The following is a 23,615-nucleotide window of genomic DNA, read 5'->3' on the forward strand; positions in this document are numbered from 1 at the left end:
ACTCCGTGTTAGGGTGTTTCGGGCCGATAGGTGAAATGTAGGCTTATCAAACTGGTAGGTTGAACTCACTGATTAAGACACTCTTCTCTCAGTTATACTTTCACATTGTTGAAGCTTCTTTGATTCGAATGATCAATTGGATCAAGGTGATAATTAGTATTCCACGGAAGGTTGGCGATTAATAAAACACCAATTCTATTCATGTAACGAAATTGAACTTTATTTATTCCACCAAGTCAAACCGAAAGAAATGAAATACATTTATCAGCAACCCACTTTTGGGTTTCTCTCATATCCTTTCTATTCTATTGGGTTTAAATTTAAATCAAACTATAAAAAAAATGCCCTTGAACAAGAGTTAGCCATAAACACTTTTTTTTAGCCATAAAAACTTAATCACTGATTAATTAACCGCAGAGCAAACCCTACGAATTTCTCCATTTGTCCCCGTCTTCACACCAATATTACTCATTTTAACCATTGACCTTGCGAACTGGACATTGAAGTTGCCTCTAGGTGCCATAAACTCTTGCACTATGGATCTTGTGGCCGGACTAGTCCAAAGAACGTGATCGGATTGAAGAATTCCTCTGTTACGGCTGAGATTGATGAAATAAGATGTGTCAAAAGTGTTTCCACTTCCGGTGTCAAGATCAACACGTGCTGATCCGTCGCCGTTTTGGGGACAAAGTCTTTGAAGTTGTGGTACAAATGTTTGGTCCATTGTTGGATCTGCTGTGTTTCCGCTCGAGTTGAATATCCTGTTCGTGATAAACCCACATGCAGCTGTTCCGATCGTGTGTCCTCCTCCTATTAATTCATATAGGTTCATCTTCAGTTTGATTAACAATATAATTGAAAAATATATATATGTAATATGTACACCGAAATAAAACTTAATTTTCTTTGAAAAATACGAAAATGTTTGGTTTAAACATGAACCTGATCCTAGAGTTATCCTTATTCTTATGCAAATTAAGTACGAGTGACAATAAACCATGCAGTGCACAACACTAACTATTAAAGTGAATATTCAAAATATGAAAGAAAAAAACACGTACGAGGAGTTTCCATCCAAACTAATGTATTGGATCTATTCTGATTTCTAAACGGTGATATATAGGTTACATACCAACAAGAGTGACGAGATCGCGAGTGTTGAGGCGAAAAGCGGAGAATTTCCTTTGTTGAATGGCTAGAGAGTCACTTGGAGAAGGAAGATTGTTAACGTTCGATGCCAAGGAAACTCTTCCATCTCTACGTCCTGTTGGAACTTGCCAACTTTGTCCGTTTGTCTACATACACCCATGCAAATTAAAGCCAAACAAACGTTAATTACTCTCTGTCCGCTTGTACATTATTTTTGTTTTTACTTTCTTTGTAACCAATACTAAGTTAATATTATAGAAGAAACCAAGTAAAACAAACATAAATGTTACACATAATTGTTTGAAAATATAATATTATAAAATCTATATTTTTTTCAAATATATGTTATGTAAGTTCTTAAGTATCAACGTTTAGTTTGTAAACACAAAACCAAAGAAATGAAGAAACGTAATCTTTGTATTTTGGCGTATATATACCTTGTAAAATTAGTTAATATAAAACAAAAAATTGTGTTGCCTTTGTTAATCCTCTTTACTTACTCATATCTAAATACAAACACAAAATATTGGCATTTAAAACAATCAAGACATAGTTCTTTGCTTATATATGATATATTGATTGTTGTATAATTAGTATATATATAAACTTACGAGAGAAACCGAATCACGAGCCGCTAAGGCCAAGATATCAGCACAAGAGACAACACCAGGACATGCTGCCTCGAGCTGCCTCTTGGCATCGTCAATGACCTCAAAACCATGGAGGTTAACGTTTGCGCCAGCGGTTCTTTCAGAGTTAGGTCCCGATAAAAGCACCGAACCATCACAACCTTGGACAAAGCAATCATGGTTGTGCATTCTCAGTAACCCGGGTGCAACCTTTGGATCTGAACCAAAGTGAGATGCCACAGTGGTCCGAACAATTGTCTCGGCATTAGGGCACGTAGTCGAGTAGAACCCGATCCTCGTACCTTGGCCATAAACGGCGATGAGACAACTAAGGAAGACTATGACCAAAGCAAATGATCGGACCAAGCCCATTTTTTCTTTTTGTTGGTTTGTGTTTTAGATAAGACCGCAAGTGTGTTTCGAGTTAGTAGATAGAGTTTGTTTTAGATGCATGGAAAGTGATACGAGAACGTGAGTAACTTATAGAGGGATTGAGAAGTCAAATGGTGATGTTGAAGTCAGCGAAAGGGGCTAGAGTGTTGAGGTAATTTGACAAAACGACGACGTTGTAATCCAATTCAAAACTGAAAACCGCGTTATGTGATTGGTCATGAGCTGGCTTCGCGCGTTGACGATTGCAGATCATGTTGGGTTTGTTTTTTCTCTTTTGTTCGTTTCTATCAAACTAATTCCTAATTAATAGTGTGTAATCATTTATAATGAATGTGATTATAGAATATTGTTTTAGCAGGCGTTAAACTTTGATTCAACTCTAATTCTTTATTAAGGAAACTCGTATTAGTGCATGATATTTTCATCTACAATGCACCGACTTTGGACTGGTTAATCGAATAAGTGTTAAAATACTTTAGGAAAAGAAAAAGTGTTAAAATATCCAAAACATGAACATCCACTATTCAACAAAAGTTCACTGACCGTCTCACAAAAGTGTTAAAATATCCAAAACATGAACATTCACTAATCACTATTCAACAAAAGTCCACGGACATCACTATTCAACAAAAGTCCACGGACCGATCCATCGTGAGAGATTAGTGTATTGACCGGAACATATAGATAGTATAGTCTTTAACAAACAAACAAATAACAAAATAGTATAGTGGGTTTTCTTAATAATTAAGCTTTGTTTCTTTGACTGGTTCGGTTTGTTTTGTTCGAATTTTAGTAATCTGGAAATGGAAGAATGATGTCGAATTTTTCAGTTCGATTTTTTGGTAAAGATATATATTTCGGATAAAGATCGGGTTCTACCCGCACCAGGTTTGCTATATAGAATGATGTTGTGATGATAAAGATTAATTCTATACGTTTACTTTCATAACAGATTAATGACTAATGGCGACACGTTGATTGGTGGTGATCACTGATCAATAGCCAGAACTCATGCTGACTAAGACTAACCATCGTTGTTGGTCCATAGGAATTTTTTCTGCAATTAATTTTTATTTGAAACAATAAAAATTTGTAACAGAATAGTGACATATAACAAATAAAGAGTTTTCTACTTGTCCCTTTAGGATATAATAAAGTCAGATGTTTTAAAAAGAAGAGTTTTCTATGAATTCCTGTTTCTTAAAATAATTTTTGTCAATATAGATGTTATTTTCCTATAAAAATCCATGCATGACGTTAACAAAGACTAGAAAAATTCAAAAATTGAAGATTATCATATATTATATCTTGTCGTCGTTGATGTATATTCATCGACCAAATTTTGGTCTCTACACATATGTATATATTGGCGTCGAAGCTTAAAAGAAAAAAAAAGTAAAAACCCTTATGGTCTATATATAAATCTTGTTTTTATGGTACCAAAACCATATTCTAACTAATCGTAACGCAAGTGATCGTCTTTGCTTCAAATGTAAAGCTAGATAACCTGAACGAGTTTGGATGCTGGCATGCTGCGACCTTGAAGTCGGTCCATTGGGTTTTTATTTGTACATACGGACAACATTAATTGCCCATGAGTTGCTAAAATCCTTCTCTGGGTCTTGTTACAAGCACCCTCTTCAAATTAGCCTCTATATATTTTGCATGAAAATAGTCTGAGATTTCCCCGCAAATGATATTTGAATTGGAAATAATTTTTCTCTAACCCCTAACCCCTAAACCCTAAACACTAAATTGCATAATCTCAATTTTTCTGTTGAGCACATCTATCTAAAGATGTTAATTGAGCTGTTCAGATCTAAATGGGTGAAGTCCAAATATGAACAAAACTAATGATACAAACTCAATAGCACCGTATCCAAATATGACCAAACTCAATAGCACCGTATCCAAATATGACCAAACTCAAATAAGACAATGATTAATTAGACAGTGTATGGAACCTAAATATATAATATAATTTTCTATTTTCCGCAAAAACACATTTTCTCTCAAACTCAAAGAATTGCATATTTTTTAAATTACATTTTTTTTTTGCCAAAATTGTAAAAATATTTTTTGGAGTTAAAATGTCAATGTAAACTCCAAATAGCTAGAAAATATTTTGAAATAGACAAATTTAGTGGGAGCTTTGAAACTTTTTCTTTTGGTGAAAATATTAGTTGGGGTATTCGGCTTAAATACATTTTGCTAATCAGTCCGGTTTAATATTTTCTCGAACCGGAACCGGATCAATCCACAATTGACTCCAATTACGTGGCGAATCGTGAAAAGATCATCTATGGAACTGTTCAAAAACGTCTCTTTATTTTCTTAAAGATCAAAAACAAAATTTCTAATCATGGACTCCAATTTCTCTGATCATTCCCTCTAATTTCGGATTTTTGCATCTTCTCCGATCATCTTCACCACTATGGGTGCTTCATCTTCTACAGACGACAAAGAATCATCGGAGAAACGAGAAATCGAAAGCCTTGCTGCTTCAACCGGAGCTCTTCCTCTGCTTAAACGATCCTTCTCCAAACTCGTCGATTCTCAAACCAATACTGTTCCTTTTCAATCCTTGAAGGTATAATTCGATTTCCGTTAATCTGGGTTTTCAATAGAATCGTGTATAATCTAACTTAGGGTTATAAAAATTGGATCTTTGTTTCAGCAAAGTTTTGGTTTGAGCTACGATACAATTACTACTGAAGGAGAGCAAAAAGTTTCAGACTTGTTTCCCAAATTGTTGGAGCATTTAGGATCATCTTTAGTAGATTTGTTCTTCGTGCCTGATAAAGAAGGATTGAGTTGGGTTGAGTTTGCTAGTGGTTATGTCAAATGTTGTGGAAGAATGTCGAATTCGATGTCTTTCAACACTTTGTTGAGAGTTTACTATGTGACAGCTAAAAATGCAGGCTTTTCTCCAAAGCTTGAGTTTGAATCTGATGAAGCTGATTGTAAGATTAACGGGTCGATTTCGGTTAGTGAATTGCTTGTGTTTCTTTGGATGTGTTGGACAATGTCTTGGGATGGTCGAAGCTCTAAAGCTGCTGAAATGAAAGGGTGTTTGTTTCTTCCGGATATTAGTCATTTGATTCTATCAGCAGTGGTGTCTTGCACTGATTCTGAATCTGGAAATAGTTTGGATGTTTGGGAGACTGATGTTTCTGGTTTAGAACTTGAACTTCCTATCGGGAAATTCTTAACGTGGGCTTTGATGACAGTTCCTTGCCTCACTGAGTGCCTTTCTCACTTTTGTAACTCGAGGCTTCAAAATGTGACAAGTGCAGAGGTATTCTTTTTTTACTTGCGAAGTTGTTTCATTGCTTATATTCTTTAAAGAGTCTATCTTAGTACCATTGTTTGTGTGGTTAAGTATACAATGGGTTTGAAGTTTTAAAAGAATGCTGAGATATGTGAAGTTTGAATTTATGAATTGCAGGATGGATCTGGACCTTCAAAGTCCACTGCTGTAGATGATTCTGCGTCCAAGACAAGCGAAAACACCCTTCTAACATGTGGAAGGGCATGGGCGATTTCTTTGACGAGCAAAAGTACAATAAGCGAGGAGATTTTGAGCTCATGTTTTCCCGGCAATAGCGGTGAACCAAATGAACATCTTCTATACCGGTATCTCACTGCCTTATATCTGAGCAACTTGTTTATCTTTTCAAGTGTTTTGAATTTGATTTTAAATTGTCATTCATGTGAACATCTGTTTGTTTATTGAACATTCTGTTTCTACAGTGTAGTTAAGTTATGTTCGTCTCTCTTTCAGCTCATATTATCACGGGAAAGGCATGAATCGACTGTGGTCCAACGTTGAAGGGTATCATGCTCCTATACTAGTGATAATTTCTGCAAGTTGTAAAGTCGAACATGAGGCTACTTCAAGCGAGAGGAAGTGGGTCATTGGTGCAATCTTGCAGCAAGGTTTTGAGAACAGAGATGCATTTTATGGAAGCTCTGGGAACTTGTTCTCCATAAGTCCAGTCTTTCACGCATTCTCATCTTCTGGTATCGCAAATATCGAACATTTTTCGGCACACTCGCTTTTCCAGTAGTCCAGTCTTTCATACTTATGTGTTAACAATCTTCAGGTAAGGAGAAAAACTTTGCGTATAGCCATCTGCACCCTGCTGGCGGAGTGTACGACGCACATCCCAAGCCTGTTGGAATTGGATTCGGGGGAACACTTGGAAATGAGAGAATTTTCATTGATGAAGACTTTGCTAAAATCACAGTCCGTCATCATGCAGTTGATAAAACTTACCAGTCAGGCTCTCTTTTCCCAAACCAGGTAAAGCCACAACACCATAAAGGAACAAAATGAGTATATCATGCATGTCAAATTTTGTGCTCTTGGATCTTAATAACATCTCTTGCTAAATATGATTTCTACAGGGTTATTTACCAGTAGAGGCTTTGGTTCTAGATATTGAAGCATGGGGGTTAGGTGGAAACAAGGCTAGGGAAATTCAACAAAAATACCAGAAAAGAGAAGAGCTTTTCACTAACCAACGTCGAAAGGTAAAAGAAAAACACCAAAAGAGCATGACATCTATTATGACATGCGCAAAGGTTTTCAAATTTGACACCTTTGTTTTATCTGCAGATCGACTTGAAAACGTTTACGAACTGGGAAGATTCACCTGAGAAAATGATGATGGATATGATGGGTAATCCTAATGCTCCTAGAAAGGAAGAGAGGTAATGAATGAAAGACGAGAACTGGTTTGATATATACACACATATACGTTGTTGTCTCTTAAAATATATATGCAAGAAACTCTTTTGCTGTTCATGAGCTCTTGGATTCAATGTGTAAGTTATGTATACTAGTGTTGCCAAAACTTGAACCAGCCAGTTGATTTGATATTTGCCTATAAAAATTGGTTTTTATTCCCAGAGCTTCAATAGCTTCCATAACAGTGTCATAGTCCCGGTTCCTGACCAAAAGTTCATCCATTGCGGTTCACATAAACAAGAAAACAATACAAATCTATCAGTCGAAACCCTAAGCTTGAGACACATATCGAGTTGCACACAGCAAACGATCTTACATTCCGAAAAGCTAGATTTGTCAAATCAATGAGATTACACCAAGAGATATTGATCGTGCTTGGTGCAGCATCACTTCTTGTCTTCTGCTTTTCTCGGCTGCAAAACACCATAAGACCAAACAGAGAGGTAAGCAACAGACCCGAAAACAGTACGCGTAAAGAAAATGCTCGAAAATGTTATCGTTTCAGACATGGTTTTGCTTGCAGACCTATATCAGCTTAAAACTTCATATGCTGTTATCAAAGTTTTCTTCTTTCTAGACTCAAATGAGACATTGAAAATGTGCAATCACATACCTTAACACCAGGAGCCTCTTGGAGAAGTTCTTCATCAGGGATAATCACAGGCCATTGTTCTCCAGCTTCACGAAACATTTGCTCTGTCTCAAGATACTGACCTTTATCAAGAATCATCTTTCTAATCGACTGAGCCGAGGTTGCAGCTGCATCAAAAGCTTCCTCAACACCATTAACAAAAGTGACAGTGATCTGCGGCGGCTGCTCATCGGTTCTACGTTTCACCAAAACCTGACAATTGGGATTCGATTCTTTGGCCTTCCTTGCATTGCATTGAGCTAAGAATTCAACACAAGACGCAAGTCTTGGATCTAATGTGTTGAACTCAATTCTTACTTTTGATAGAAACTTCAACATCTTCTTTAGATATCAAACACTTGACCTAAATCAGCCATTATACAGATCATTTTAGAGAATTACCAAAAACCCTAACTTTACATATCTCGCATTAGATTCCATGAAAAAACAGAGAATGATTGCGAATCTATATAAATTTGATATTCAGATAACAACATCATACATCGTAACTTCCAGATTCATAAGAGTCATAGAGATTTGAAGATTAATCTACCTAAATCAGAGCATTCAAATGATTCGTGAAGATATAAGAAGATTCCATCACATAGAAATGACTCGTTCTTGGAAGTAAAGGTTTCGAATTTTACCGGTCGACGGAAGCTCTCCGGTTACGATCGTCCGGCGAGATTTAGTTGGGAAGTGAAGAAGGAGAACGCAGGAGAAGACTGAAGAAAGGGTTTCTGCTGTGTTAAGTGAAGGTAATAACCGATGGTTCGGTTTGTGATGAAGCCAAATAGAATTAATTAGGCATGCGATTCCGACAGAACCGAACCGATATTAGGACAAATCGGTTCTGTTCTTGATGAAGTGAGTAAACCGATCGGGTGGCTTCTAAAATTATGTTTTGGTTCGATTCAGAGGTAGATAACCGACGGTTAACTGCATTCTAATACTACAGTAAAACCTTTATAATGTCGGGACTACTATATTTTATGAATTTATAACTGAAATTCATTTATCTATAAATTAATATTATTATTTCAGAGTATAAATTAATATTTATTAATAAAGTTTTATTTTTAATTGTTAAATTTTAGAAAAATATAAATTCAAATAATTTCTAATGAAATTGATAGTTTGGATTTTATAAAAACAAACAAATTTAGGGTCCGATTGGTGACATGACTAAAAAATAACAAACAGAAAAAGAAAAAAATGATAAAATAGGAATGAAAAGGTGTGGGTGTAAAGGAAAAATAAAACAAATGTTACTGTAAATAATAACCAAAACATAGAAAAAATTGTAATAAAAATTAAAAAATAAAGAGATTATTTTTAATTAAATATTAAATATAAAACGAACATAAATTTAATTTTTAATTAATAAATATTTAATTTATTTTCCTATTTGTTCCTCATCAAATTTTGGGAAGGAACAATTTTCTTCTAACATTCCTAAAAAAATGAGGAATGATTAGGAATATTGTGAGGTCTACATGTTACAATTTGGAAAAAAATATTACTAGTGATTGGTGAAAAAAAAGAGGAACATGTTGTTCCTCCCCATTCCTTCTCTAAATAATGGTCACCAATCGGACCCTTACTTTTGGATTTGATAGTTGTTGGGGTCGGATTCCCCCACAAGCAAGACCGAGCCAAACAGTCTAAGAATAACAATCACCTCATAGTTAAACATATAAATGGCCCCTAGCCTAGAACAAAGCACCTCGGGACCTTATTCGATCGACCGTCCCGAAGAGAGTTTGTAAAATGGCTCGGGTGTTAATCATATGAACACAGCCCGAGCCAATCGTGAGAACGCTGCGGGAAACATCTATATCGGCTCGGGAGACAGCCAACTGAGCTTAATGGAGTCATCAAGCGCGCCCCGAGCCGGTACATACCGTTTGCCCCGAAGCCACCTCTCAAACGACCACCGAGCCGTGAAAAACACGCGAGGCAAAGACTTGTAAAAACCATTCATTCTCCAAGGATCTTTTCCGGTAAAATAGGATCTTTTATGGGACTTTCGGAAATGATAAAGGAGAATCTTTGAAGATAATGTCGAAATCAGGAAATCTCCCCAAAACCTCCGAAGAATAAGGAGAATATCCTTAGGACGATTATCCTCTAGAATCGACCTAAGGATAAATAAGAATCTTCCGAAGAATATCGGTAGGGAGGCGGTTTAAGGATCCTATATAAAGTGCCTTAGGGACTTCACAAAGGGGGGATCTTTGGATACTCACAAGAAACGCATAACTTTATACATATTGAGAACTACGAATGGCTTGATCCCTTCACAGGGTACGTAGGCAATCCATTATGGATGCAGCTATACCTTTTTAAAACCCTAATTCTTTTTCTGTTCTTGAGCAAACCCTAATGTATTTCAGAAGAGATTAGAACCTCTTTTATTATCGAGTCTTGGATAGAATACCTAATGAAGAAAAATTATTAGATTTGTTTTCCCTCTCTAAACAAATCTATTGTGTGAATCCTTGGTTCAACAATAATTTAAATTTAGAAGAAAAAAACAAATAAAAATTGACAATCAATATCAAAGACAAGAAAATTCACTCATACAAGTGATATACATAAATTCAAATTCATTACTAGTGACTTCAATAGTTCAATTATTGGATTTAGGCCGCCTATATGACTATTGAAATGAAAATCTGTAATTTTTAGAATTTGAAAACTTAAACAAATTTTTAGTTTTTTTTTAGAAACGTTTATAGAGGATACTAGAATAAGATAGTTTAAAAACACAATATTTTTTGGTAGAAAAATATTGAAGGATATGTTCAGATTAAAAATGATGTACCAAGTTGTATCAAATGTATAAACATTTTTATTAATTTTTATATGATAGCTAATTTCTGATTATTATTTTCTTTACTAGCTATCTTTTTTATATATTAAAAATATATATATATATATATATATATATATATCGGTTTAATAATACTAAATCTGACTGGTATGTCAATTAAACTGAATAATAGCGAAAGAAAAAAATAATTGATAGCAGAATGAACTAAAATGAATAAAGTTTTTGAAAAATAGTCACATAATGTAAAATAAATAGTACAGCAGATTAATGATGTTGTATTTTTGATTTTTAATAATTTTAAGACGCCTGTATATATAGTAGAATTACTTTTTAAAAATATGAAAACGTAAAATGTTATACTATCGATCATGTTTATTGTTTGTTTAGTAAATAACAAACTTGAAGAGAAACATGAACTAAGACTATGATCATCTCAAAGTATTTATAAGCCATATGCAATTTTATTTTTAAACATATGTTATCAATGGCCAGAGGAACGCAAGAAGATTTGGAGACGTAATAATATTATCCGATGAGGAAGTTGGTATAAAGTTGCGTATTGTGCATGTAATTGAGTTACTGGCGGCGTTGCAAAATTAATTCACACATGTTATTTACTTATTTATATATATCACACATGTTCATGTTTCATTTTGATGTAGTTGTAAGCTCTCTCTTTCTTTTTTTTTTTCCAAAAACATGTTATCGATCTTAGGGTTACGTTGGGAACATTATCATTTTGCTAAACGAAAATGTCCAAATTAGAAATTGGGAAAACATTTAGGTAGTATGAAAACAAGATGATCACCTAAACATGTTAAGTTTGACATAACAATATAATAATGATAAATATCTATGAAACTTTGTTAAATACTCATAAGTCATAATATCAACTCTTTGGTTGGTGGCCTAACATATGTCATGTAAAATTTCGTCATTGAGAAGAACAGTAAACAAATTTGGCTTCTAACTACTCTAGTTTCAAATTTATAAAAACAAAAACTTCACACCAATATAAAATAATTATGTATGTGTTTTAAAATTTTCATATTATATTTTCTTACCTTCTTTGTGTGTTTTAAAAATAAAATTTTATTTAAATGTGTTAACTTGACTTTAGCATTGTACATGGCAAATAAATTAAGATTTTTATTTAATTAGGAAGTCTATTGAGTACATAAAAAACACTAATGCTACATAACAAAAGCAATTGACTTTCTAGCATATTTTTTTCTCCTTTTTTACAAAAAAATGTAACAAGAATATTCATTCACACACACGAACACATGACTACTACAAGTCTACAACATAACTTATACAACTCAGAAATTCCAAACGCAATCCAATTCTTCTGTACCGGACGAATCACGACCGTCGAAAGGTTTGCCGGAGAATTGAGTTTCTTGACCGTCAAGCAACAGCTTCATTAGCGAATAATTGTCTTGTAAAAACAGAGGATCCGAGTAAAACAGAGAACCAAAACCGTCTTTGGACTCGTGGACAAGTCTTTTGTCTTCGGTTTCTTGGTCGGAGAAGCAGGTCACGTGAGACGACGAACCGGTGAAGGAGTCTCGTTGAGAACAATCCATTAACGAAGGTAAACCGGCTGGTTCCATTCGGTTAATGTGTGGATCAAGCATTGACATTGGAACCTTTGTACCATCGGCACGTTTTTGGAAAACACGACATATAACCCATTCGTTCTACATTCACAAACAACCAAACAAAAGAATTAATTTCAAGTCCCCAAAAAAAACAAAAGACAGAAACACACAAAATCTCTTAATGTTATTACCTTAGCTGTTTGGGGAAGATTTTCAATACAATATTTGCCTTCTAAACGATATTCATGCATAACCCAATTGGTTTTAACTCCTTTAGGAGCTCTTCCTTTATAGAAAACCAAAGTTTTCTTCATACCCACAAGTGATTTTCCCTTGAATATCTCTTTGTCTTTTCCTGTGGCTTTCCAATAACCGGCTTCTGTCGCCCGGTTTGTCCTTAAACCGGTCGGGTATTTCCGGTCTCTCACACAGAAGAAATACCATTCTTTTTCTCCCATCTTAGCCTTCCCTGTTCCAACAAAACCAGCCATGTATCAGAATTCAGAACCATGAGTTTAATGGTAGAAAGAAGACAAACAAAAGACTTGAGGAAATAGAAAGATAAGGTGTGAAACTTACATGGTAAGTCCCAAGGCTCAATCTTGTTGAGATCAACTTCACCAATGGCAGTAGCAGAGAAGAAAGTGTTGAAAACCTTTGGTTTGAGGTAGTGAGTTATGAGTTCTTCATCAGTAGGGTGAAATCTGAATCCTGGTGGTAGATCTATATGTTCTTCATCTTCTACCATTTCGACGATTCTTGATGCCTCGTAATCCATTTTATCCTAATAGGGTTTCTAAAAATGATCTTCTTGTAAGATTTTTGTTGTTGTTGTGTTTGTTGTTGTTTGGAGACGAAGAGGGAAGGGTTTTTGAGAAGAGAGAAGAAAGTTGAGGTTTTTAAGAGAGAGGAAAGTGTTTGAGCAACGAAGCTCCTCTCTATATACTAGTTTTCATTTGAGAAATAAGAACACTAAAATAATTTATTCTTTTTAATATATTGACCAATAATTGGTCAATTTTTTCGTATCAAGTTCTTCTTTAGAACAATTATTTGTATTGAAATTCAAGAGTTTTACCTACTATAAAGAAAAAGAAAATCTGTTATCTTACTTCTAATAAATATATTATTATGTATATACATGAGGTTTCGCGTTTAAATCTAATACAACTATCAAATCATATTTTAAATCAGAAAATGCTATTTTTAGTTTTCTTAATAGGATAGAGAAAAGAAGAAGATGCGTAGATTGTTAGGCAACTTAAGATGTGTGATTCTCAAATATCGTTTTCAATTAAAAATAAACCTTTCTATTTCAAGAACTTTATTATTTCCAAGTTTCAATTTGACCAGGAACACTTCACCTGTAACTCCCTGTCCCTTTTTTTGTTTATGTGATAAGATTGTTCTTATCACATTAAATCGTGATGTTTTTGTCCATTCTTTATCTCATTATCAACGGTTAGATTTTACCTGTTTAGTAAACTGTGATTATTGATTTGATAACAATTCATAATTGAAACTATGTGATTATTCATTTATAGTAGTTTCGAGTTATAAATTTGGTACTAATACGTAAGGTTACTAATATAATGGGATTGTAAATATAATAATTCAGTGTGAATGGTTTGAAGAGAATGACTTTTTACTGGTCTTTCTTTTTAACAAAAAGAATGACTTTTTTTACATTTACTATTCTTACGGTACGGGTCACTATTATTGGTGTTGTTATTTAGGATAAGTATTAGAAAGAAAAAAGTTCACATGGTTACATATAATTTGTTTTATTTGTTTAACAAATGTTATCCATCTCGTGAAAACAATGTATGCATGCATGAACCTTGTAAAGTATATTTTTATATTATTAAAGCAACTGGTCCTCTTGTCTTATTCCAGTGTCTACCGTTATAAGAAATTATAATATTAATATCTTTTTTTTTTTTCGTTTATAATACTAATATCTAAAACTATATATTAAAAATTCAATGAAAGTTTGGATAGAAAATCGATTTCCATGTGAAGGTGGTAATGATGATGAATGATGAGGATGTTGATGATGAAATTCAGTTAGACTTTGAAGACATTTTGAACAACTTTACTTACCTTCGCCATATTATATGTCAAGTATTTTCTTTTCATGATCGAATCACGTGTTTTGTTCATACGAGGTTGTCATTTGCATTGCTACAACATGTGCACTCTATTTTTTCTTAGCGTCATTTCGTTTGATTTATAAAAATATATAAAAAATCGTATGTATATGGCTGGAATGAAATTTGGATCGTTATTGAAAGGTGAAGTAATAATTACGTTTTTCATACTCTTTTTTTCAAATTAAAAAAAAAAATCTGATTTTCTAGACTTAAAACGAGCAAGATATATAAGTTTGACAAGTTGCAAAAGAGAAATAAAATTTATAGCACCAAAGAGAATGTAAGACTCTAGAAGGTTAGATGCATACATTCAAAAGTAGTCACTTATCAGTTATCACTATTTATTTATTGATCATGACATATATGATATAGCATGACATATTTAACAATTCTTGGAAGATTTTCAAGATCCATTTCAAGAAAACCTTAATAAAACCATTTCAAGACATAGCGTGTGGCACCATCGATTTTATTTTTGGGTTAAATTTTTATCAATTACTCGGGTCGTCGGATTTACTTTCTTTCGAATTGTAATCGGGGTTTTTATTATTCTTGTAATAAATTTACAAGGTAAAATGACATGCAAAAATTTTGATGGTAACCGTTAATAGAGATACAATAATGGAGCACAATGACTCTAGAAGGTTAGATGCATACATTCAAAAGAATGACAATATGTAACCATAGAACTAATCATTTTTCATGTTATCATGTAACTGGAAATATTTTTAAAATCTTTATAGAAGATGTTGTATACATGAGTAACTATGTGTATTATCCATATAAATAAGTCGCGAATCAGGCATTAGGCAATATGATTTGTTGAAATTGCAAGCAATCACACAATCAATGGAAGCTCAGGTTCTGTCTGTTACATATAATTTATGGTTTCATCTCTTGTTGTTCGAATGATTTTGCCTTACTTCTATACCCATATTGTTTTCATGGTAGTGTGGTGGATTTTAAGGATGAGTTGCTTCGTGTACACAATCGATCTCATGGCACTTTAGTAATGACTTCGGTCAAGTACAAATAAAATGTAAAGAAACATTGGCATGATGTTCAATTTAGTGTCCGTAATAGGTTAGGGTGTATTGTCTTACCCAAAGACCGTTTTCTGGCTCAAGAGTACAATAAGATTAAGGCCTAGCTAGAAAATTGGTATGCTAGAGGTCGTTGAGAAATTAAATTTCAATGCATACCGTTTGAAGCTTCTCCACATATTCACACCACGAATGTCTTCAATATCAAGCACTTATACGCTTATGAATTGGACGAAGAGGTTCTCGATCTTCCTCATGCTAGGATGGGGCGGCTCATGAAGCATATATACTACTCTATTCTTTTTGATGTTGAGTTTTGTTTTACTTTTGACTTTTTCATCGCTTTAGTTATCTTTTTCACAAGTAGAATCCTACTTCGGTTTTGTTTCTGATATTTGGTCGTTTCTCTTAGGAAAAAGACTAGCTCAATTTTAACTTAAAAAGCACTTAGTCGTCGTTCGTTTTGTGTTTTTATTCACAAGCAGATTCTTGTAAATAGGTGTCATTCGTTTTTGTGTTTTTGTGTTTTTGTCACCTTTTTATAGTAGAGAAAATCTAAAAAGAGATTTTGAAGAAAATATATCTCTTATTTTTCCGCACAATTTTTTTTAGAATTCAACGGACCTGAGAATAATTGGATAACCTGTATTACAAATTTACAATAATTTACCAATGTGTTATCAGTACTTTTGTGATATTTTTTTTTTTTTGATAAAATTTCAATGCCTAAATGTTTTGAAACTATATAGATATGAAATATATATCACAAGACAAGACAAGTAGATATGAAGTATATATACAAAAGAGAGAATTCTTTATAAACGGGAAAGAATATAACGTTTGGTGATAGATTATAGTCATATAACACAATCATAATTTCATTGAAAATGTGTATTAGTGTATTAAACTATTAATCATGTGACTTTTAGACTGAGTTCCCTTCTTAAAGCAATCAATAGTTGGACTCTCATTGGGATATTTTGTAATATTGGCTATTAATGAAATCAAATCAATCATTCTAAAGCTAATCCTTTCTTTTTTGTTTTAGCAGTCCTTTCCTTTTCAGGAAATATTAAAACAAATTCCATAAAAATATCTTAGTTTTGGTGAGCCCGAAACACACGTGTCGATTTTTCTTTGAAACGGCAAGAGTTTTAATCGTATTGGCAATGCCAACCTTCTCATGGACACGTCACACGTACTAGCAATTCCAAAATGCGCACGTGGTGGTATATCAGTGGGGAAGAGAAAATGGTAAGCATCTTCTAAAACTATTCTTAATTATCATAATTAAAGTATTTGAAAATAACTAATTTAGTTAATTACTTTAGTTTAAGTTGGGATTTGAAGTTTGACTAATGCTTCCTTGGGCGAAACATGGGCTTGTGAGAGGGAACAAGACATGAGTCGATAGTTCATTGGTTTGTAGAAAATGGATAATATAAATGTTGTATTGTTAAAGTTAGGCGATCCAATGTCAAAAAAAAGTTAGGCAATCGAATTTGTAGATATACTAATTAAATTAATCACTTGCTAATAGGATCATGGTCAACACTTTGCCGTAAAGCTTGATTTGTTGTAATTTTATAATTGTGCTGTTAGCTTAGTTTGATAAATCGAATCTTCCATACTAAAATTCTAAGTAACGGGATTGAGGAAATCTCACAGCTCTCTAACCCTTTTCTGAAACTAAATTGAAAAACTAGATATATATGGTTTTTACGAGTGTCTCATGATCACGTTAACTTAGAGTACGGTGCAATGAAGACGCAGTTTCAACTAATTCAAGTACTATATCGACTTTAGACATATTGAGAGAAAGAGTTGAAGACAAAAAGCGTTTTCTAGAGATTTATGTGTTTTGGTATTTTCGGGGAAAATATCGGTATTGAACTGAAGTTTTTTCCTTGAACTAAATAAATCGATATATATATAGTAGATGCATTAATGCATAACGTATTGCTTAACCTTGTTTTAATTATGTAAAGAAGTGTTATATGGAACCAAAATCTTACAATCCCTTATGTTGAAATAATATAATAATTTTCTTACAAAAAACATATGATGGTCGATAATTGATGTCAATATATATTTATTTCAGCATGAACAACGGCTTCGCGGCGTTTCCTTCTCTATTGTTGGAACGACGCTTCTATATCTTTCCCTTAAAGAGACAAAAAAATGAAAAAAAAAATGAATAACAGTAGAAAAGTTGAGACGTATGAACCAATGTTGAGATACAAAATTTAGCAAATTTATGGTGGTTCAGGCGTTGAGTGATTAATGATTTGGCATGCAAACCCTAACTCATAGCTACAATCAATGCCTGCGTGGTAGGGTCTAAACGACCCTAGTTCCACAACGTTAGGCTCTTGGTCTATGTTTACCTTTTAGAAATTGCCGGAGTCATTAATTAAAGTTAACAAAACTTTCTAAGAACACATATTGAACCCAAATTTGGTCATGGAAGTTACTTCTTCCGTGTGGTTTAACCGAGTTAATTTTATAAATTATCCCCAACATAGAATTAGTCCATCGGTTGGTTTAAATCACTCAATTTAGTAGTTTTTGTCAGTTTTTTTCCGTTCTAAAATATCTATATATATACACTCACATATCATCAATTTGACGCTCATTTGTGAGAGCCTTTTTGGCTATCTCCAGAAAAGCTTCTTCAACATTGATTTTTGCCTTTGCTGAAGTCTCAAAGTATACTATATTCCCCTTTGATCCACACCATTGGTCAGCTATCTCCTTTGCAACCTGCGTAAGATAAACCCGCATAAATTAGAGTTTAGATGGATCAAGAGAAAAGGTGTTTTTAGAGAATATGTACTCAATCTTACAACTCGGGGTTTTCCATTGTTTACATCAGTTTTGTTGCCCATCAAAACAAAAGGAAACTTGGTAGGTGTCTCAGGATTTGCCTGAAAATTATGAGGGGTTTGAGGTAAGAGCTAGTGATATTAAGTACTCAATATAATACAGGATAACTGTAATGTTATCCGCCAGAAACTAGCAAAGAGACGGTTTTGGATCCCGTCTCTAGGAGATGTAGGGTTTTCGATTATGAAATTCAGATATTAAAAAAAAAAAACGGTTTTGCGACCTGTTTGATAAACTCGTCGTGCCAGTTGTCGATAGATTCAAAGGTTTTAAGAGTATTCACGTCATAGACGAGAACACAACAATCTGTGTCTCGGTAGAATCGTGATGGTAAACTTTTAAATCTTTCTTGTCCAGCAGTATCCCAAATCTGTGCGAAAGAAAAAAAAGTGTTTTTGAATAAAAAAGATTAACTTGTGGAGTAAGGGATTAATATATTTACTTGTAAAATGACTTGTCTTTCTGCGATACAAATCTCCTTGGTGACTAAATCTACATATATTGTAGAATTATGTAGCTGCTTAAAATCCTTGTCATTGTATCTTCGGCCACAAGTTATGGTTTTTACAACGATGGGAAGATATAGAAAGAGATAACGAAAATATAGCAAGCCGAAGATTTAACAGAAACCAAAAAAATTGAAATGTGCAATCTAAAGAGGATACCGCTTCAACAGTGATGTTTTGCCTACCCTGCATAGAGAGTTAGAAAGAAAGGAAAACACTAGTTTTTAAGAGAAAGTCTCGAAAATCTTGAAAAATAGACAAAGTTTTAACTAGTATACCCGCTATCGCCGAGGAGAATGATCTTAAGCTTTGTTTTTTCCATAAGCACACGAAAGAAGTCTACAGAGATTGTTCCCTGATTCTATTTCTGAAATTTTCAAGTTATGGGTTTTTGGACAGAAATCAAAGAAGTCTACTGTACTGTTTCTACCATCTACGACATTGTCTATCAATTTTAATTATTTTTAATTTTGAAGAGAGAACGGGCTCTTATATGAAACTATGAACCGTTATGCCATTGCCAGGCCAGCAATCAAACCCAAAAATCTAAATATTTTTTACTTTTTGAAAATCTTATTATATAAATCTTAATACGTTTCACAAGAATTATATACACTAAAATATATATAGTTCAGCACATCCTGAAAAGTGTGATTGAATTTACTAAATTTTGACAAGTTTTTATATGATCATATAATATTGATACGTATTTCACAAGAATTTTGATAGGTGTCAAAAAATAATAGCAATGCGTAATGTATGTTAGTTAAATTTACATGATTATATAACATTTATTGAAATATTTTTTTTTACAACGAAAATTCAATCACCAATATCCACTATTATGCATAAAGACAATTTATATTTTTATTTTGGCAAGGATTATGTATAGCAGTATAGGAAATCAAATGTATGGTAAGTCGATTATGAATAATAGCAAATAAATTAGTGCATACTTTATCATTAATGACATGTTCACACGATTTCAAAAGAGAGTAATTTTGACATAGTTCGGTAATATGAACATCTATTATAAAATCCCCAACTTATGTACACCAATTGATTTTTGTTTTTTCTAAAAGAATATACACCAACTGCATTAATATTTATTTCAAAACATGACATTTCTAATAACATAGTAGTATATAATATATACTAAAAAATAGGAGTACAGTCAGAGCTGAGGAAGGATGAATTCAACAACTTCAGTAATACTATGGTCGTCAACCCCAGGGATGGGCCAAAACTTATTTGTTAACACCTATAAAGTAATCAAGCCAAGTGTATCTTTGTTTAAATTTTAGAGTAGTTAGTAAATTATTCACTTGGCCCAAAAAAAAAAGAAGTAAATGATGCCACTTGGTTTAGAACAAAGAAAATTTAAATTATGAAGTAGAAGGAGTCGAAAATATTCGAAAACAGTTATAGACGGGATTATATATATGAATATATCTACCCATTAATTTAAAACCATTTTTTTTCCTAGTTGCTGAAATATGACTTTATCAATTTTGCTTAATTTTCATCTTTAAAGACAGAAAAACGAATACTAGTGTATTATCCATTGTGTTTTGAAAGACGTGTTATCCATTGTTGTCGCCAAAGAAACATAGTGTCGCCAAACAATTCTCCATAACCATAATCAATAGTAAATCAGTAAATTAAATAGAAGTGAGAGCCCGAGCGAAAATTGAAGTACATCCACTAATGAGTGTTTCTTAGACACAAAGGCAGCTATAGCATAGGCAAAGCAAAAGTGAGAGCTAGCCAAACCGCACTTACTTTCACGTATATATCTTCCCTTATGCTTTGTTTTGTGCTTAAGAACAAGCAAAAGCTTAATCCGGAGGAGTTGGTATGTTACATTTTTACAAAAAATTTAACCATTGCTTTTAGTCCTTATCGAGTCAAAGTGCGTTTCGCGTCTTTTGGTTGTTTTCCAAGTTACATGTTACTTAGCTCAAGATTGAAGCTTTTGGACAAAGTTTGGATAAAACAACGTGTGAGTTAATAAGGAGGCTGGACAGGAAAAACAGGATCGGTCGATCATGTACCACTCCTTGACAGCTTGACTATGGATCGATAGAAACTATCTTTAGATAATATAATCCGGAAATTTTGGGGGCAAGAATCTTTAATTTCTCTTCTTTTAGGACTCTTATATTAGTCATGGTGTGTATATTCAGCTGAAGAATCACTAGAAGCCTCTTTAGTGAAAAGTTTAACTATTTGAAAAAAGGATCACCATCCACGTCTATTTTTGTTGCGTTACTTCAAGCGTATATTCAGCTGAAGAATTAAACAATTAAAAAGGTCAAACACTATTTGAATAATTCGAAAACTTGGGGGTTTTTAAATCAGTAATTTTCCATAAAGATTGAAATATTCCAAGCTTTGTGCTTAATTCGCTTCTGCTCCAGCCTAGTCCTTAAGTTCCATGATCACCTGAAAACCTCGTAAATGATTTGTAAATTTTCTCTTGAGGTCGGTGAATTTAACTTTGTGTGGCTTCTATTTCTCTATTTCTTTCATACCACATAATATGTTAGGGTTTGAGTTTGGTTTAGGGTTGTTTTAGACAACAATCATTGATATTAATTCTGTCTTCTTCTGATTCCCATTGTGTACAATAATCTTATTGATGATTTTGGGTTACTGATTGTTCTCATAATTTCCGATTTATGTAGTCTAGTCTAGGCTATAGTGATCTTAGCTAGCTATGAAATGTTTTTCTTTTTCTATCAGGTTTGCGTGCAGGAGAATTGAGTTTCCATCATCGCTAAGTTTGCTGATTCTTCACAATGAGTAATGTGTTCCACGAATACGATCAGCAATATAGCGAGCTCTCCATAAATCTTTCAAAGAAGTGTTCCTTGGCTTTTTCTCTCAAAGGAGGTAAACTGATATCTCGAATCTCTTCCTCTTCTTTTTTTTTCTTTAATAACCAAAACGTTTTACCGATCACTATAGTCTATAATCTTTTCAAACTAGGAGAACAGAGGAAGTTAATTAAATTAGAGTCTCCTCTCCTTCATGGATACTTGAATTAATGATCTTGAAAACTAAAATGTTTTCTTAGAGAAGTGTAGAAAAAAAAAAGATACACAATCTTTTAGAGATGTTTTGGTTTGGGTTTGATGTGGTATTGTATCTTTTAAATTATCATCATTTTTTAGTCCATTTTTTGCCTAGCCTAAGATACATAGATGATACTTTACTAATTTACAGGAGAGAAGAAGGAGAAGCTGTCCGAAATAACATATGATCTGGAAAATGCAGAAAAATTGGTATGTGGATATAGAAGTATTCTATCTATGTTTCCCCTATGATGATTCTCTGCCTTTTATTTCACTAGATTTCGAAAATGGATCATGCAGCAAGTAACCTTCCACCCAATATCAAATCCATCCTTCTTGAAAAATTAAAGGAATCCAAATCGAGTCTAAAAAGATTGAGAAATGAAATCAAGAGGAACACATCTGAAAACTTGAAAGTTACTACTCGAGAAGAAGTTCTTGAAGCTGAAAAGGCGGTATGTAAGGACATGGTTTTGTTCAATCTAATATAATCTTGATCTTGCTAGTAAAACACATTTTGGTATATTTTTATTGAGTTAAGGATTTAGCTGATCAAAGATCAAGATTGATGAAATCAACCGAGGGTTTGGTTCGAACTAGAGAGATGATTAAGGACAGTCAAAGAAAACTGCTGGAGACTGAAAATATTGGTATTTCAATACTCGAGAACTTGCAAAGGCAGAAAGAGTCTCTCCAAAACAGCCAAGCTATGGTAGACTTTTCTCTTACTTAATAGGTCCTCTAGTTTTTGAAACTATATATTTTTCAATATCCCAACAAGGTGAATTGAACTAAGTGGCAAATAAAATGATTATTTAGGGATCTTCCATGAAGTAGACTACTTTTCTTTATCTACGACATCATCGACTGGGCTAAAACCTAGTGAATTTGAACAAGACTTTTCTCTTATTTCATATTCATTGATTCATTAGATATATATATATATATATATTATTTATTTTTGTATGAATATAATAACTAGTAGCTTTTCAAATAGTTTGAGATGATCTTTTTGCTTGGTATTGCTTTAACCAATGTTATAACGTTGTTACAGCTTCATGAGATAGATGATACTGTCAAAGAGAGCCGGTCAATCGTGAGAAGCATAAAGATCAAGGAATTTTTTACTGTGACTGCACCAATTATCATTTACTTTTTATTCAAACTCGTCAAGTAAGCCTTGCATGCATGCGCTTCCTAACCTGATCTCGGATTCTGAACAATTGTTGTGTTCACTTGTGAATCGTGGATTTATTCTTCTATTATCTGTTTGTGTGAAGTTCTTTCTTTTGCTTCCTGTTGCATTCTTGACTTGTCTTCGTTAATCAAATATGAAATAACTCTTGTTTATTCTTCATATATCCGATCCAAAACTAGAATTTCCATACGTTATTTTGGAATATTTTTTTCTAAATATTTTATTACACAAAAATTTGTTTTCAAAATTAGTAATAGTATTTCATATGATTGTGACACGATTCGCAATAGATTTCTATTTTAGAAATGTAATAGATTTCTATTTTAGAAATAAAAATAAAATAAGATTGGAGCAAACTAAACTCTTAACAATTTATATATGTGGTCAAATCTTGTATTCAAATGACAAATGGGTGGTTCACCAGATCAATGTGAATAAGAACATATAAATAAATAAATAACGATAATAATATTAACCGACATAACAGTAGTACTTTCCTACATGTTGAGCCGAAGTTGAATTTTGACATTGTACTATATCTTAGCTGTTAATAAAGAAAGAACAAAAAGTTAGAACGAAACATTTCATTGTACAATCATATATAATGTATATATGTAATGTAAAGAAATGAATAGATAAGTAACTAAATAAATAAACTTTATAAACTTGCTCTACTTTAGCATCTCAACCAATAATGTAATAGACCTAGAAATTAAATCCACATATAGTTTAAGGGACTTAAACAAAATTGAGAAAA

The 23,615-nt window shown here is 33.2% G+C and overlaps 6 protein-coding genes across 7 annotated transcripts; 2 read left to right on the plus strand and 4 right to left on the minus strand.

Moving 5' to 3' along the window:
* Positions 1 to 187: 187 nt before the first annotated feature.
* Positions 188 to 2,264, minus strand: AT5G39580 (Peroxidase superfamily protein). Of its 2 annotated transcripts, none has more exons than NM_123320.4 (3): positions 1,761 to 2,264; positions 1,133 to 1,295; positions 188 to 810 (listed from the first exon to the last, which is right to left on the minus strand). In NM_123320.4, exons 1-3 carry the CDS (start codon positions 2,148 to 2,150, stop codon positions 404 to 406), a joined length of 960 nt encoding a protein of 319 aa, NP_198774.1. In that variant the 5' UTR covers positions 2,151 to 2,264; the 3' UTR covers positions 188 to 403. The 2 variants fall into 2 exon arrangements, with proteins under 2 accessions (NP_198774.1, NP_001031985.1); NM_001036908.1 differs by having other exon boundaries at positions 201 to 807; positions 1,129 to 1,295; positions 1,761 to 2,231.
* A 2,247-nt stretch (positions 2,265 to 4,511) lies between these two features.
* Positions 4,512 to 7,113, plus strand: AT5G39590 (TLD-domain containing nucleolar protein). The gene is made up of 7 exons (NM_123321.4): positions 4,512 to 4,761; positions 4,849 to 5,469; positions 5,620 to 5,807; positions 5,956 to 6,194; positions 6,278 to 6,477; positions 6,582 to 6,707; positions 6,793 to 7,113. The coding sequence occupies exons 1-7, from the start codon at positions 4,606 to 4,608 to the stop codon at positions 6,889 to 6,891; spliced, it is 1,629 nt and encodes a 542-aa protein (NP_198775.1). The 5' UTR covers positions 4,512 to 4,605; the 3' UTR covers positions 6,892 to 7,113.
* On the minus strand, positions 7,052 to 8,315 carry AT5G39600 (39S ribosomal protein). The gene is made up of 3 exons (NM_001344298.1): positions 8,203 to 8,315; positions 7,538 to 8,104; positions 7,052 to 7,337 (listed from the first exon to the last, which is right to left on the minus strand). The coding sequence occupies exons 2-3, from the start codon at positions 7,892 to 7,894 to the stop codon at positions 7,311 to 7,313; spliced, it is 384 nt and encodes a 127-aa protein (NP_001318707.1). The 5' UTR covers positions 7,895 to 8,104; positions 8,203 to 8,315; the 3' UTR covers positions 7,052 to 7,310.
* A 3,205-nt stretch (positions 8,316 to 11,520) lies between these two features.
* On the minus strand, positions 11,521 to 13,034 carry NAC6 (NAC domain containing protein 6). Its single transcript, NM_123323.3, has 3 exons — positions 12,575 to 13,034; positions 12,187 to 12,464; positions 11,521 to 12,094 (listed from the first exon to the last, which is right to left on the minus strand). The coding sequence occupies exons 1-3, from the start codon at positions 12,771 to 12,773 to the stop codon at positions 11,714 to 11,716; spliced, it is 858 nt and encodes a 285-aa protein (NP_198777.1). The 5' UTR covers positions 12,774 to 13,034; the 3' UTR covers positions 11,521 to 11,713.
* A 4,254-nt stretch (positions 13,035 to 17,288) lies between these two features.
* Positions 17,289 to 18,905, minus strand: RABG1 (RAB GTPase homolog G1; the record flags this gene model as incomplete). The annotated part of the gene is made up of 7 exons (NM_123324.1): positions 17,289 to 17,355; positions 17,806 to 17,954; positions 18,038 to 18,118; positions 18,301 to 18,447; positions 18,520 to 18,619; positions 18,743 to 18,769; positions 18,862 to 18,905. 7 exons carry the CDS (start codon positions 18,903 to 18,905, stop codon positions 17,289 to 17,291), a joined length of 615 nt encoding a protein of 204 aa, NP_568566.1.
* A 2,479-nt stretch (positions 18,906 to 21,384) lies between these two features.
* Positions 21,385 to 22,837, plus strand: AT5G39630 (Vesicle transport v-SNARE family protein; the record flags this gene model as incomplete). Its single annotated transcript, NM_123325.1, has 5 exons — positions 21,385 to 21,478; positions 21,812 to 21,870; positions 21,939 to 22,115; positions 22,202 to 22,372; positions 22,715 to 22,837. 5 exons carry the CDS (start codon positions 21,385 to 21,387, stop codon positions 22,835 to 22,837), a joined length of 624 nt encoding a protein of 207 aa, NP_198779.1.
* Positions 22,838 to 23,615: the final 778 nt, after the last annotated feature.

This window comes from Arabidopsis thaliana, chromosome 5 (assembly GCF_000001735.4).
Source record: "Arabidopsis thaliana chromosome 5, partial sequence".
NCBI lineage: Eukaryota > Viridiplantae > Streptophyta > Magnoliopsida > Brassicales > Brassicaceae > Arabidopsis > Arabidopsis thaliana.

What these genes read in the sequence shown, in the direction of transcription:
- AT5G39580 (NM_123320.4), bottom strand. Translation starts at nt 2,150, where the DNA reads ATGGGCTTGGTCCGATCATTTGCTTTGGTCATAGTCTTCCTTAGTTGT. An exon ending in CTCGTGATTCGGTTTCTCTC is followed by an intron (nt 1,296 to 1,760) that starts GTAAGTTTATAT and finishes GGGTGTATGTAG; the next exon opens with ACAAACGGACAAAGTTGGCA. An exon ending in CGATCTCGTCACTCTTGTTG is followed by an intron (nt 811 to 1,132) that starts GTATGTAACCTA and finishes ATGAATTAATAG; the next exon opens with GAGGAGGACACACGATCGGA.
- AT5G39590 (NM_123321.4), top strand. Translation starts at nt 4,606, where the DNA reads ATGGGTGCTTCATCTTCTACAGACGACAAAGAATCATCGGAGAAACGA. An exon ending in TTCCTTTTCAATCCTTGAAG is followed by an intron (nt 4,762 to 4,848) that starts GTATAATTCGAT and finishes TCTTTGTTTCAG; the next exon opens with CAAAGTTTTGGTTTGAGCTA. An exon ending in TCACGCATTCTCATCTTCTG is followed by an intron (nt 6,195 to 6,277) that starts GTATCGCAAATA and finishes AACAATCTTCAG; the next exon opens with GTAAGGAGAAAAACTTTGCG.
- AT5G39600 (NM_001344298.1), bottom strand. Translation starts at nt 7,894, where the DNA reads ATGTTGAAGTTTCTATCAAAAGTAAGAATTGAGTTCAACACATTAGAT. An exon ending in AAGAGGCTCCTGGTGTTAAG is followed by an intron (nt 7,338 to 7,537) that starts GTATGTGATTGC and finishes GGTGTTTTGCAG; the next exon opens with CCGAGAAAAGCAGAAGACAA.
- NAC6 (NM_123323.3), bottom strand. Translation starts at nt 12,773, where the DNA reads ATGGATTACGAGGCATCAAGAATCGTCGAAATGGTAGAAGATGAAGAA. An exon ending in TGAGCCTTGGGACTTACCAT is followed by an intron (nt 12,465 to 12,574) that starts GTAAGTTTCACA and finishes TTGTTGGAACAG; the next exon opens with GGAAGGCTAAGATGGGAGAA. An exon ending in ATCTTCCCCAAACAGCTAAG is followed by an intron (nt 12,095 to 12,186) that starts GTAATAACATTA and finishes TTGTGAATGTAG; the next exon opens with AACGAATGGGTTATATGTCG.